At 40.7% G+C, this 13,200-nt stretch overlaps 1 protein-coding gene across 5 annotated transcripts in view; it reads left to right on the forward strand.

The window, feature by feature from the left end:
* Positions 1–13,200, forward strand: part of rgs3a (regulator of G protein signaling 3a) — an 87,692-nt gene that overhangs the window by 24,103 nt on the left and 50,389 nt on the right. For 4 of the 5 annotated variants that reach the window (XM_031860434.1, XM_031860435.1, XM_031860433.1 and 1 more), the window contains one exon: positions 269–312. In XM_031860434.1, coding sequence (XP_031716294.1) covers positions 269–312 — 44 coding nt within the window. Of the gene's footprint in view, positions 1–268; positions 313–2,999; positions 4,676–13,200 lie in introns of those variants that run through there. The other variant, XM_031860437.1, reaches the window with a different exon arrangement.

Raw genomic sequence — 13,200 nt, forward strand, 5'->3', positions numbered from 1 at the left:
GGGGGGGGAATCGCTCGATTAAAACCATTTATCTTGACTCCCGACCCACAGGCTTGTCTCACAGAGCACTTCTTCAGTGAATGATGGGTGGATGCCTATAAGGCCGACCTAAAGTAAAAGCCTTCTATCAATAAAATTATTTTGGCAAAATCATCATCGGAAAATCAAAGATGCTGCTTTATGTACAAGAAGGAAGTGAGTGAAAATGAACCAGAGGAAATATGGTTGGGTGGTTAACTAAATTAAAGTCTTTGTTTTGTGTTTACAGATTATGCTGAAGAACTGAGATTCTACCTTATCCACATGACCGAGGTAAGACAAAGGCTTGTGTGTGTTTGTGTGTGTTCGGAAGAAAAAGCGGGTCTAATGTGAGCCGGAGGGGCAATCGACTCTAGTGGAAATCACATTAAAGGAAGCACACAAGGATTAGCGGAAAGCTCTAATGAAAATGTTTTCTTCTCTGTGTGTCTTTCTCAGATCTGACTCTGTCACGCACACTCCATGCATTTGTTGTATATGAATCGCAACAGAGAAATGCTGAAAAACATTCTGCAAAGATTCTTTATCTTATTTTTGAAAATACATTCAGGTATAAAATAATCCTCAATGCAAATAAGGCGGTGGAATATAATTTGCGACTAAACTATGTGGCCCAAGGATAGTAGAAATAATAATCATTCTTTCTCCCATCTGCTGTCACACCTCTCAGGCTGGGATTAGGCATTATAATTATATTTCATTGCTGTTTTCACCAGTTATTCATCACTGGCTAACTGAAATGACACTTTAAATTCTAACAATTCTATTGTTACAGCTGTAGCAAAAATATATGGCCACAACTGAACTATAGTGGTATTAAAACATGAAATTTACCAAGATTTTGTTTGAGATGTGAATATGAATAACTTCATGAATAACTGCAGATTATTTTAGTTGCAAAATTCAGTTTTTACTCGGGACTAGGTGAATCTTACTTTGGTGCAGCTCTACTTAATGAGTTTTCAAATCACCCAAGATATCGCTGGCTGTCCTCCCAGTAGCCAATGCAGTGTTTAGACAGTAGTTTAAAATTAATAAAATCATTAAAATGATCCCAGAGCAGGATGGTGTGTAATCTGACAGATCCTCAGATAGGATTTATTGGTTTAGAGGCAGTTTGGCTGTTTTCCAGTCTTGAAGTTTTCTTTTGTCCTGGCAGCACTGCTGCAGTTAGTGAGTATGTTTAGCAGGTGATGGTAGTTGTTCGTCCTCCTCCCGTCCCTTCAGCTGCCCCTCCCTTTCCACTGCTGCTCTCCGTGCCAATTTGATTGCGTTTGGTATTTTTAAACTGCAGAAGTGTGCAGAGAGCAAATTAAAACTTCAGCTTTCATCACGCTTTTAATGTTGCCATACATTATGTTTTCATCATCACTTTTACTCATCGCTTTCTTCCACCTTCTCGAATCTCCTCCCAATCGTCATTTTTTTAATGTACATTATGATCTGTGTCAGAAGACCTTACCAGATTTATTCTGATGTGAAACATGTCATCCGGCAGAGCATAAAGGTGTGCTGCAAAGTTGCATAACATAAGCATGCTGAAATATTAGCTATGCAGATTTATTGATCCTGTACTAACAAGAATATTTAGCTGGGTTGCACCATGGCGAAGGGTAGGGTTGATGTTCAGTAGCACTTTATCAGGTCCATGATTCAGTATTGAACCCACTCGTAGAATCTAAATCCATTTGAGTCCCTTACCAAATATGGATGGAATTGTAAATGGCCTTTTCTAGTCTTCCGACCACTCAAAGCGCTTTAACACTACATGTCATTCACCCATTCACACCCATTCATACACTGATGGCAGGGCCTACCATGCAAGGTGCCACCTGCCCATCAGGACTATCTAATCATACATTCATACACTGTAGGCAGCCCACGGGAGCAATTTGCAGTAAGTGATTCGCCCAAGGACACATTGTGGGCTTCTCAGCTTTCACTGGAAGCTTCACACACATCAGCAACCATAATCAGAGCCGGGGATCGAACCACTGATCCTCTGATGGAAGGAGCCCCACAAGCCTAATTAGGTTTACCTTTCAATATCTTAAGATCTGTATTTTGTTGGCCAACAAGGTAGAAACACAACAGTTTTGAGTGGTAGCCTGATTAATATTCCCAATTTATAGGCACAACCTCAACATGAGATGAGGAAATGTTGATTCAATGTATCTGACACATTTAAATAACAGACGCAGCCTTCTTTTACACTCTATTTTTCTCGAGCTTCTTGCTTTAAATGTTTAGTTTTTAGAGACCAGATCCAGAACCCAACCCTAGTGGAGGGTGTGGTAGGATGTTGAAATACGGGGTAATGGGCTAAAGGGCCTCTTTTCTATCCATCCGACCTCTGTGACTCGACTGCAATTTGTTGCAACTGCAAATGTCTGCTCATATGGATCATCTTTTCACTATGCAAATATAAACCCCAATCCCTCCTGCTGCGCACACACACACACACACACACACACACGCACACACACACACACACACACACGCACACACTACTTTTTTCTTTGAAATGTGCTGCATAACCTCATTAGCAGCTTATGAATCTTTTAAAGGGCCTTTTTTTCCGAAATTCCAGAAAGAATGAGAGGGGCCTGGAATCTGTCCCGCCAGGCTGGAAAAGAGGAAGGAAAAGGCTCCAATATTATTCAATCTATCCAATTATGCAGCATATATGAATAGAAACTCTTGCGTAAGACAGCGAATGGGACAAAGGGAGAGAGTTTGAGTGAGTTCAAGGCAAATTTGGGATTTTATGCGACACAACACGAGAAAAGGTCTGCTAGAATGGTTGCATCAGCTCGAGTTCAGTTGTCTTCAGTGCAGTAGCTTTTATATGTTATATATTTATATATATATATATATATATATATATATATGTATTCTATATTAATTAATGTTGTACGTTTTCATAATGAATTGTTCATATTGTATAATTGTTATTTTTGTTTGCTTTGGGAAGCTCTTTGTGTCATGTAGCTTGAAAGATGTCACGTTAATGCCACGCAGTATACGATATAAATAGTTCTCTCATTGGCAGATCACACTCGCATAGCAGGAGGGACAGTTTGACACCTTTAGGCTTGACAAAACCTATTGGTTCTCTAGCAGAACAAGTCAGCTGTGGCAGCCTCGCAAGGATGCTCCCAAAATACCAAACGAGTGCAGCATATACTGTCGAGAACAGACGAGATAGACAAAGCAACAGCAAATAGAGTGTGTGTGCGTCTGCTTTTTTCCAGTTAAGATTTACTTGGCTCATCCTCATTCCTCTTTCCATCCTGACAGATGCCCCCACACACACAGACACACTGTGCAGCCATCTATTATATTTGATACACCTGTCAGCAGTTAATTTCATACCTCGGGGAACAAACGGTAGCCACAACGAAACGCTGCATGCAGCTCGCTCGTATAGCTCTTGTCTCTCACTGGTACTGTAACTCAGGTATTTACTCAAAGTTAGTGTGACCAGCTGCCAAACTGCTGTAGTGCTCATTTATCTTTAAGAGAGTATTTACAGAGTGGTAGTTGACCTTCTGGTCCTGCTCGTAGGATGAGCAGTTGTGTGGACGGAGAGAGGGATGAAAGAGAAGGAGAGAGGAAAAAAAGCAGTCAAGATGCAGGCATGTTTTAAGTGTTTGAGTGATCCTGACCCTCTCCGCTGGTGGGTGTGCGTGTGTGTGTTTACAGAAATGGGAAATGTGGGTTATGTGATGGACTAATTGAATTGCTCTTGCTGGCCAGTCTGTGTAACGGTCACGCGCACACACACACACACACACACACACACACACACACACACACACACAGAGAGAAAGATTTAGTGCGTCGCCTTATAGCTCGCTGCTCATCTTTGGTTAAACATTGCATTTGGGTGGAATGCTTCCATCCCCATTACTTTTAATAGATACACATAGTTACTGCCTTGTCACAAATAGAACAACCTTTTATTCATCATGCAACAGACCTCGCCACTAGATCTACTCATTTTAGGGAAGCATTGTATCTCCTACGTCGTGTCTCATCATGTCAGTTTATTCAGGATTGTCTGCTGTCCCATGTGTTTATTTTGGAAGAGACGTGCATCTTGGAAATTGTCTCTTTGCACAGGGTTACTTAAAAGATGTTAGCATGGATTGGGGTAAGAAAAATAAAAGTGAAGGAAGAAAAGCTGTCCTTGTTTCTCCTCAGGTTGGGACGCTGTCACATTCCGCTCCCCTCCTTTTTGTCTACCCGTGCCCTTCTCCTCCATCACTGGAGGTCATGCTATTTTAGCACTTGCTCAAAACGGAACTGATCTAACCCAGATTTACATGTGTGTGTGTGTGTGTGTGTGTTTGGGGGTGGGGGGGTGCAATTGTCTTTCTAGAAAGTCACGGGTGTGCGTGTGTAAGTGTGTCAGTGACGCAGGAAGCGAGGAAGCAAGAAAGCGTTGTGTAGGTAAACGAAAAAACACAGACAGCAAGGAGAGAGCCACTGTGTGAGATTATTGAGCAGCGGAGTGCATCAAGGTCATCGCAGAGTCGTCATGGGCAACTTGGCGGACCGGATCGGGCCTAAGAAAAGGTTCATTAGGGAGGCGAACTCTCTTCAGAAGCACCTGCTGTCTGACTGCGGAGATGTAAGTCCTAGAGATTGATGGTTCGGCTCACGGTGCATTCGCCGGTTTAGAGAAGGAGATTTGTATTGTTCTCACTGTGAAGCTGCATGAAGCATTTATCATTTGTGGCATTTTTGTAGCTTGATAGGGAAAAAAAACATATTGCAAGCATAGGAAAAGTGTTGTTAAGAAGGAGATGACTTATGGTCATCACTGTCTCTGACTTACTTTCAGTTATACAGTTGTACAATTAGTTTATATGTCAGACTTAATAAATGTGTCTACAGTGTAAATGTTTCAGTGGCACTGAAGTGACCATGATGACTATGATTTTTCCAGAGTGACCTTATATCTTCTGTTATACTGTGCTAGTGCTGTACCAAAGCGTGCTGTATTCGTGTGGTCCTGATTATGGTTGCTGATGTGTGTAAAGTTTCCAGTGAAAGCTGAGAATTCCATTAATTTGCCTGTTCACTCATTCACCACAATTCCCCTTAATTGTCACTGTAGCCATTAGACACAATGCAGTTATCAGTAATTATCATAAGATCATGAATAATCTCCACTCACTAAAGCACAGCGATAACAATGACTCAAACTGCTTTCCTCATTTGAACGTAGTTTGCTTCCATTTACATTATCTATCAGATTTGTACTTCTTCATCGGTCAGTTGTTCCAAACAATTCTCCTGCGACACTCCTGAACCATGCACGCAACTAATATTTAAAAGGGGGTTTGCAGAAATTAGTTTTGAGAAGAAGAGATGAGATACTGCCAAAACTGGGTGAAATCACAACGTGACGGCTTGCGTGTCGGAACAGCAAAGGAGCTCTGTGATCAAGCTAACACTGCACAGTGGTGTGCGTACAAATAGTCGTTTATTTCAAGAGGTCCGTGTAATAAAAGGTCACAGCGCTCTTGGTTGCGTAGGCTGTTTGTTGACGCAGTAAATGATGGTGCGATTTTGATTTGATTACTTTCACTGCTGATGCTTTTTCTAGGACTCGCAAGACGTCTTCAACATATCTATAAGAATTTACATATATATATGTATATATATTTGTTATATGTCTGTGCGTGTGCATCTCTGATCGGAGTTTCTCCCTGCTTTCAGGCACACCATTGACTGCTTGACTTACAGGGTGTCACTTGCAGTCTGAAGGCAGGGTGTGAATGATATACACCCAGGGGCTTTTGTCAGCATAATACTCACTTTATGGTAGCCATCCATAACATGGCCGTGTCAGGAACAGTCACTCGGGGGTCCGATTGTACCGAGATGGACCCTCTTCATTGCAGTTGGCCCAGAAGTTAAAGTGTACTTTGCTTTTTGTCTGATTTGATATGTTAGCACGGATTGGCAGGACTGCAGCGACAGTGGCTATACATCTAAATATCGTCACTTAATGACCTCCAGCTTCACAACATAATTGCATTAAGATCTACGACCACCAACAACTTGCCCAGCAGCAAAGGATTTAGTGATAAGATAATTCTCCTGAGCTGCAATAAACTGTGGTTTACCTACCTGTTCCGTCAAGTGCAGGGCAAATGGTATAACCACCATCTGAATTATTCAATTACTTTCATGTGGAAGTGTACCTAAGTAATTTCTAAATGAATAATTGATCTTAAATTTTCATAGGTATGTATTTACTAACAGTATTTAACAATGTCTAACAATAAAAGGTTAAATCACAGCAAATACGCAACCATTAAACTCATCTGATGACCACGGATGTATACGTATATCCCCAACCAAACAAACTATGTGCAGTTTATATTAAATACTGAGAATACTTAGATCAGATCGGTACTCAGTGTAGGCAGGTACTCAAAGCTCAGGTATCGATACTGACCGCATCCCTAAAAAAAAGCCAAAGGATTGATCAACTCACTGATCGTGTAAAGGTCATGACGGAAAAAAAAAACATGCAAAATTACGGCTACTACTAAAAAAAAGTAGACTGAGGAAACTTTACATGACTTCAGAAAACCTCAGCCCCCTGTCATGTGCTTATCATCCTCCCCGGTGGCTGAAGGAAGTACCAGGGGCCAAGGACTCCAGTTTACATGCTCTTTTCATGGCTACTCAGTCCAGGCAAACCACAGAAGAGCTCTGAGCTGGAAACCAGAGAAACAAACTAGAAATAGATGAAAGAGTGTGGGAAAGCCACTGAGTTGAGATGCATTCCATTCTTTGCAGAACATAAATCATGTATTTGTTTGTGTGTGTGGTGCAATTTATTGACAGTTGGTTATTAAGGGTTACCTTTGAGACCACATAAAAGAGCACATTCCCCAGCATTACAGGACACAAGGTCAAAACCTAAACCTTGTTTTTTAACATGTTTTGCTTCAATTTGCACTATATTGTTCATTGTGTCCACCTCCAGTGTGAAGAAACGCACTCAAGCCCAGCCATTTCCTTTTGATTATATAAACTCCCAGGTTTAGGAATGACAGTCATGAGACAGTCATGCATGGGTATCAGACTTGACCTCCATTACCCAGACCTCTACAGACCTTCTGATGTCGTCAGATGTATGAATGGGAACCTTGTCTGTACAAAATGTTGTGCCTGTCCATGTAATAGATTTTGAGATATTTCACAGCAAAAGAGAACACTTTGACCTGCTGCTGGTACTACAGGAAAGGTCAGGGGATCACCAAAGTCATAAGGATACATTTGGGCGGCATGTAAATTGTTACCTAATTTCATGGCATAACGGATCGAATAGTTGTCAAGACATTCCACTACAAACCAAAAACTTCACCAAAATCAGTAGGCGTCTTCCATCCTCTTGGGACCATGAATGTGTACAAAATGTCATGGTAATCCATCCATTAGATGATGAGATATTTCAGTCTGGATTTAAAAAGACCACAGGAGAAAAAAAAACGAGGAAATGATATATAATATACCTTTGAGTGGCCTCTATTCTACCAAAATTCAGCTAGCTGCTTAAGCATCATTAGCTCTTGTTTACATGTCACTTAATTGGAAGCGATGAACCCATTAAATGCTACAGCTTACAAAGCCTCAATGCTTAGAAGTGAAAGCCTATAGCCCACAGAATGGACAGAGAAGGGCGTGAATAGGTAAGATAAGACGACGAGCTGACGTGCTGCGAGCGAAATAAACTTAGATCTGTGAGGAGCATGGACGGATATGATATGAACACTTGATATAACAGGCAATTTACATTTCATGTATTTCACCATTCCTTCTATTTTTTTTTCCGGGAGGTATCTGTAAAGCAATTATAGAGATTTACATTATTATAATTATCTGTAAAACTCTACACTGTTCTCTATTAAATTCTCACTGTCATTATCATAATCCTGTAATTGCAAGTGCGGGCGGTGACATTATGTCTTCGTCTTTCACCTATTTTATGGCCTTATAGATTAGCATTTCCAGATTGAGGATGTGTGTACTCGTTTTAGTGCACTCGTCTTCAGTGGTGCACTTTATGTTTCTCATTGGCTCATTTTATTGCCATGAACTTTTGAAACTGTTTGTTTACAATCTACTTTCACAAGTGAGTTTGACACCTGAACCTAAATAAACTCCGTCCCAAAAAACAGAATTAATTTCATCTCGGCAAAGGGTACAAACGACAAAATGAAATAACTGAAGCTGAGACTGAGTTGGAGTTTGGATAAGGGCTTCGAAGATCTGGGTGCAGGAGGGTAAGCTGGGACGGTGGGAGGGGTTTGTAGCCCATGCTGGGCCTTACTCGCACTTTGTTTCATCTCTGCTAGTTGTGCAAGTGCAAGCATTTCACACAAATTATGATGACCTGAAGACAAATCAACCCTCAACATATCGCGGTTGTTATCGGGTTTGGATGTGCTGCATAAAAAGATCCGAAAATACCCATGAAATTATCCATGTCAATGCGATAACTCGGCATTTGGGAAAATATGTGTATCACTTTCTTGCCAAGAGTGAGATGAAAATATTGATACCACTCTTCTTAGGCTAAATATAAAGCTACAGCCAGCAGCGGATTAGCTTAGCCTAGCATAGCATAAAGTAAACATGCAGCTCTGAAGCATTTTATTAGCATGTGACATCTTGCTTGTTTAGTCCTTACAAAAAACAAAGTGCCAAGTTATATTATGCGCTGGAATATTCTCTGGCGGGAGCAGTGACTGTCTTGAGTCTCCGCTGATTGTCTGGCAGCATCATGATGATCACTATAAGTCCCCGCTCACTCTAAGAAACACTGTGGTATGTAACTGCTTCAAGTCTTTGCGCTAAGTTAAACTAATCAGCTGGTAACTGCTTCATATTTAGCACACAGATATGATAGTGTTATCTGTCTTCTTGTCTAACCATCCGTATGAAAACAAATAAGTGTATTTCCCAAAGCATCAAAACTGTAAAAAAATTCATAATATATATGTGATCTTTTCCACATGAGAGACAAACACTAGGATTGGGTCATTAATACCAGGCAGTGTGAAAAAATGATACCTGCATGTCCATTTGTTAGTATTAGGTACATTAGCTGTCACTGAAAGCATGCTAACCTGTGCTGAGGCAGCTTAGGTGAGCTGCGTTGACAGCAGACCAATGACACACTGAAAGCTCCTCTGCCAGATGGCTCAGGGGGAGGGCTTCAACCAGGGAGCACTTTAATCAATCTGATTAAGGGGAAATGCGGCCTGTATTTTTAGCCACTCCATGGCAGGCCAGTGGCCATTCATTGAATTTTGTTTCATTAGCTCTCATGTTTATCTCTTGGGTGGGTGGATTTATAAACAGGGATGAGCTAAGGTACGAGATAGAATAAGGGCACCATTAGCTATTTTAGCTAATATGGTTCTTTGGTCAATCATTTTATGAGTAGCATAAATAGTCACATTGTTTTTCCAATAATAAGGGCTTTATTTAGGACCTGACTCGGCTGCCTTAGCCGAAAAATTACAATTTGTCTTGGACAAAGGTAACTTGTAAATGTTTAGGGCTGCAGCCTGTGTTATTGACCGGATGCTGTTTGAGGCCAAGAAATAATGTGACTTTAGCATGAAATTCCCCAAAGAACTGCGTCGAGAGGGTTGGGGGAGGGGGGGGGGGGGGGATTCATTTCAAACTCAAAACAATCCAAATGTTGAATGGCGATTTGGTCCTAACGTGAAGATGATATAATTCATTACAATGAATTTGTGATTTTAAAGTAACTGGTATTTTTCTTCACCCCTAAAAGAAAAACAAGCATTCTGAATGTATCACAAAAAGTGAAGTAGTACTGCTTCAAACTAAGAGACAGCTGTTCCTGCTGCATTACAGTAGAGAGAGAGAGAGCTCCAGCTGGCTCCAGACGATTCCTGCCTAAAACATGTGGTCTGTAACCCAGCTGTCAACAGTTTACTCATTTGCTGGCATGACTGATTATTTTTAACTGAGGTAATGCAATGATGCGCAAGTCACTGTTCCAGACAGATGCAGTAACGCGGAGTTGAGCAGCACAGCACAAAAATGTGTAATAATGGAGAGAGAGAAGGAAATTGATTGCTGGAATTGAAAGCTAGAGACAAATAAATCATCATTAGAAGTCTCCAAGCAAAGCATAATTAATTTAGAAGATATTATGTATGCTGTATTACTCACAATAAGAGTGGCCTCTAACTGTCATCATCTGTTATTCCCCCGTCTTCCAAGACAAAATGCGCATGATGTTAGTAAGTAGTTTGCAGTATAATATGCATTGTGTGCCTTATATTTACACGCGTAGACTGAGTGTGTGTGTGTGTGGATGCAGGTGCATGCCTCTGGGACTCTGAACTGCTCCATCACAGATGTGTTTTCTCTAATGTGGGACAGTGGGGAGATGCCTGGAAAAACCTGTCCATATGAGGCATTGTTTCCTGGAAAGCCTGAGCGTCTACATGATTTTTACATTATTACTCATCCAAAATAATGACTGTGTTAACTGAGGCTCGAAGGATATGGAAGACAGAGAAACAGAAACCCTATCAGAACAGAGTACATCTCATTATCACTTATGTGGAAATTCAAAATGCAAATGACAGATTTGAGTGTGTGTGTGTGTGTGTGTGTGGAGGTGTTGGGTTGCACGTGTGTTGCATGTCTGGCATTGACAGGTGTCATTAGCATCACATGATTGAGTGTTAGTTGGCTTGTGTTGTGACCATGTGTCACTTCTTATTTTTAATAAATTCAGATTGCACACTGTTACACCTCAATTTGTTGACGCATAAGTGGTGCTGCTTTGCTGTCTCTAGGCAACCAGGAAATCAAATGACGTCAACTCGTCAGCTAGCTAATGCCGGAGCTAAGTAAAGAAGAAAAACTGTGAATGAAAATGAAAAGCTTTCATTTCAGTCTTCATTGTTGACCTGACGATGAAGCTAGAGCAGAAGTCAGATAGGAATAGTCAACAACAGAATTAAATCAATAATATATCAATAATCTTTCCTCAAAAGGTAACCTTTTCCAGCCTGATGACCGTGCACTCTCCACTTTACTCATCGGGGTGTGAAGAGGTTTGCTGACCTTTCGTAACCCGTGGAAAAATAATCATAGAAAGTATTATGAGATTTTCACTGGCAACACTATCATAAGCATTCTCCCTGGAGCTGGTTGTTTACGTTGAAGTGTTCAAACATGTGTGTGCATTTGATTCAAATATTATGGCCTCTTATAGACTCGGATACAGTCCAAATGATGGATATCAGAGAACATCAACATTGATTTCTGTCCGCTCTGAAAAAGACCATATTTCATCATCTTGTGGTGCAATTGAAAACAGTCAGGCTCAATTTCACAAAGGTTTTTGTAATCTAACCTGCTGCTCTATCTTGTTTTTGTCTCTTTTTTTACTTCACTTTTAAATATATATATATATATATATATATATATATTTATTTATTTAGAAAAAAGAACAACAAAAACCCTAAGACAAGAAAATATTATGTTCCCCTTCTCCTTAACAGTCAAGACTTTTACATACAACTGTGCCTTGTATACAGTACATTCTATACTGCATCAAGGAAAAACAGTCTTGACATTGCTCCCCTTATTGCAGGCTTTAAATGCCCTTTACCCTGCATTAGCATCACTAACGCCGACAAGGCTTTAAACCACCAAACATTCGGTGCCGCGAGACCTTACAACAGCAGCATCTCCATCTTCAACAGGACATTGAGTGACATTGAAACTCGACAGCTAGTCCAAGGGACGGCAGCACAACATGGCATGCAATAGTCCATGCAGCCAGGGAACAGGCATAGAACCTAGCATCATGATTCACCACTGACCAGGGCAGTGAGCGTCAAGGAAAGCCCGGAGGACTCCAGTCAATCTCTGAAGACTTGCACAAAATGGAAAAATCCTATTTATAGCCTGACTCGTGCCCAAAAATGTCAGGATACAAATGTTTTTTCCCCGACACTGCCGGAAGCAGAGCAGCCCAAGGTAGATGGAAATGATCAAATTGGAAAGCTAAAAAAAGTACTTGTGCACAAAAGGTTCCTTTCATTTTGTTCTTTAATCAGAACAGCACGGAATAATGAAAACTATTCTTCAACCGAACATGCCAGAAAGGCGGATCAGAGGAGTGGATGTGAGTGTTTATTTGTGTTTGAGTGCACAAATGACTGTGGTAAGGATTTGTTAGTTGGTACCCTGAGAATCATAGATTTTGTGTTTTGATAGAAAATGCAATTAGGTGATCCTAAAATCTGTACTATAGACTGCATTTACTACATTGGGTATTTCCACCGAACCCCAAACGATGCTTTGTTGCCGTTGTGAAAGGTTCAGAAATAGATGTAAACATTGGTGTCCCTGGAAAGAGCACTATATCTGCTATACAGATATAGTGTTTTTCACACTGCAGCCCAGAAACCACTCCAGACTTGAAATGACTCTAACTGACACAGCATGTTCATATCCTGGACATTATACTCCCATCAACCCTCCTCCTCTGACTTTTTGAGAGGTCTTCTTGGAAGCCAAATTAGGATTTGGAGCAAAAAATCACATAAATGAGTTTTGTGTATTATATAAAGGATTCATATGATCTGTCTTTTATCAAAAGTGCATTGCTGGATCATGACCAAAAATCAAATGGGGCCATTAAACTAATAGAGATTTAATCTGGACATCAGTGAGATCAAACACAGATTCTGGACGTCCTGAAGAGTCAGACAAGGGTTATTTATGTCCTTTTTCAGTTAAAAGCTATTTGAACAAGCTCTGCCAACTCTAACTTAACCGCTGCTTGTTAAATATTTATTCTCCTATATTTCCCAGCAGCGGTGTATTGATTTGTGCTCTTTTAGGAGTGCCCTCTTGCCATTGGTCAGGTAATTGTTTTGTCAGCATATCAAATTCTGCCTGAAGTGGATACTAGGCCATTATCTAATTTCCCTAATGCTAGCGCTTTTACCGCTTTACAGTCTGTGGTGTCATGAAGACAAAGTTCAGATGACAACTGAAGATGAAACATGCAGATTAAGCTCACACACACACACACACACACACACACACACACACACACACACACAC

The sequence above is a fragment of the Anarrhichthys ocellatus genome, unplaced genomic scaffold, assembly GCF_004355925.1.
Source record: "Anarrhichthys ocellatus isolate YVR2014 unplaced genomic scaffold, GSC_Weel_1.0 scaffold23, whole genome shotgun sequence".
Taxonomy (NCBI): domain Eukaryota; kingdom Metazoa; phylum Chordata; class Actinopteri; order Perciformes; family Anarhichadidae; genus Anarrhichthys; species Anarrhichthys ocellatus.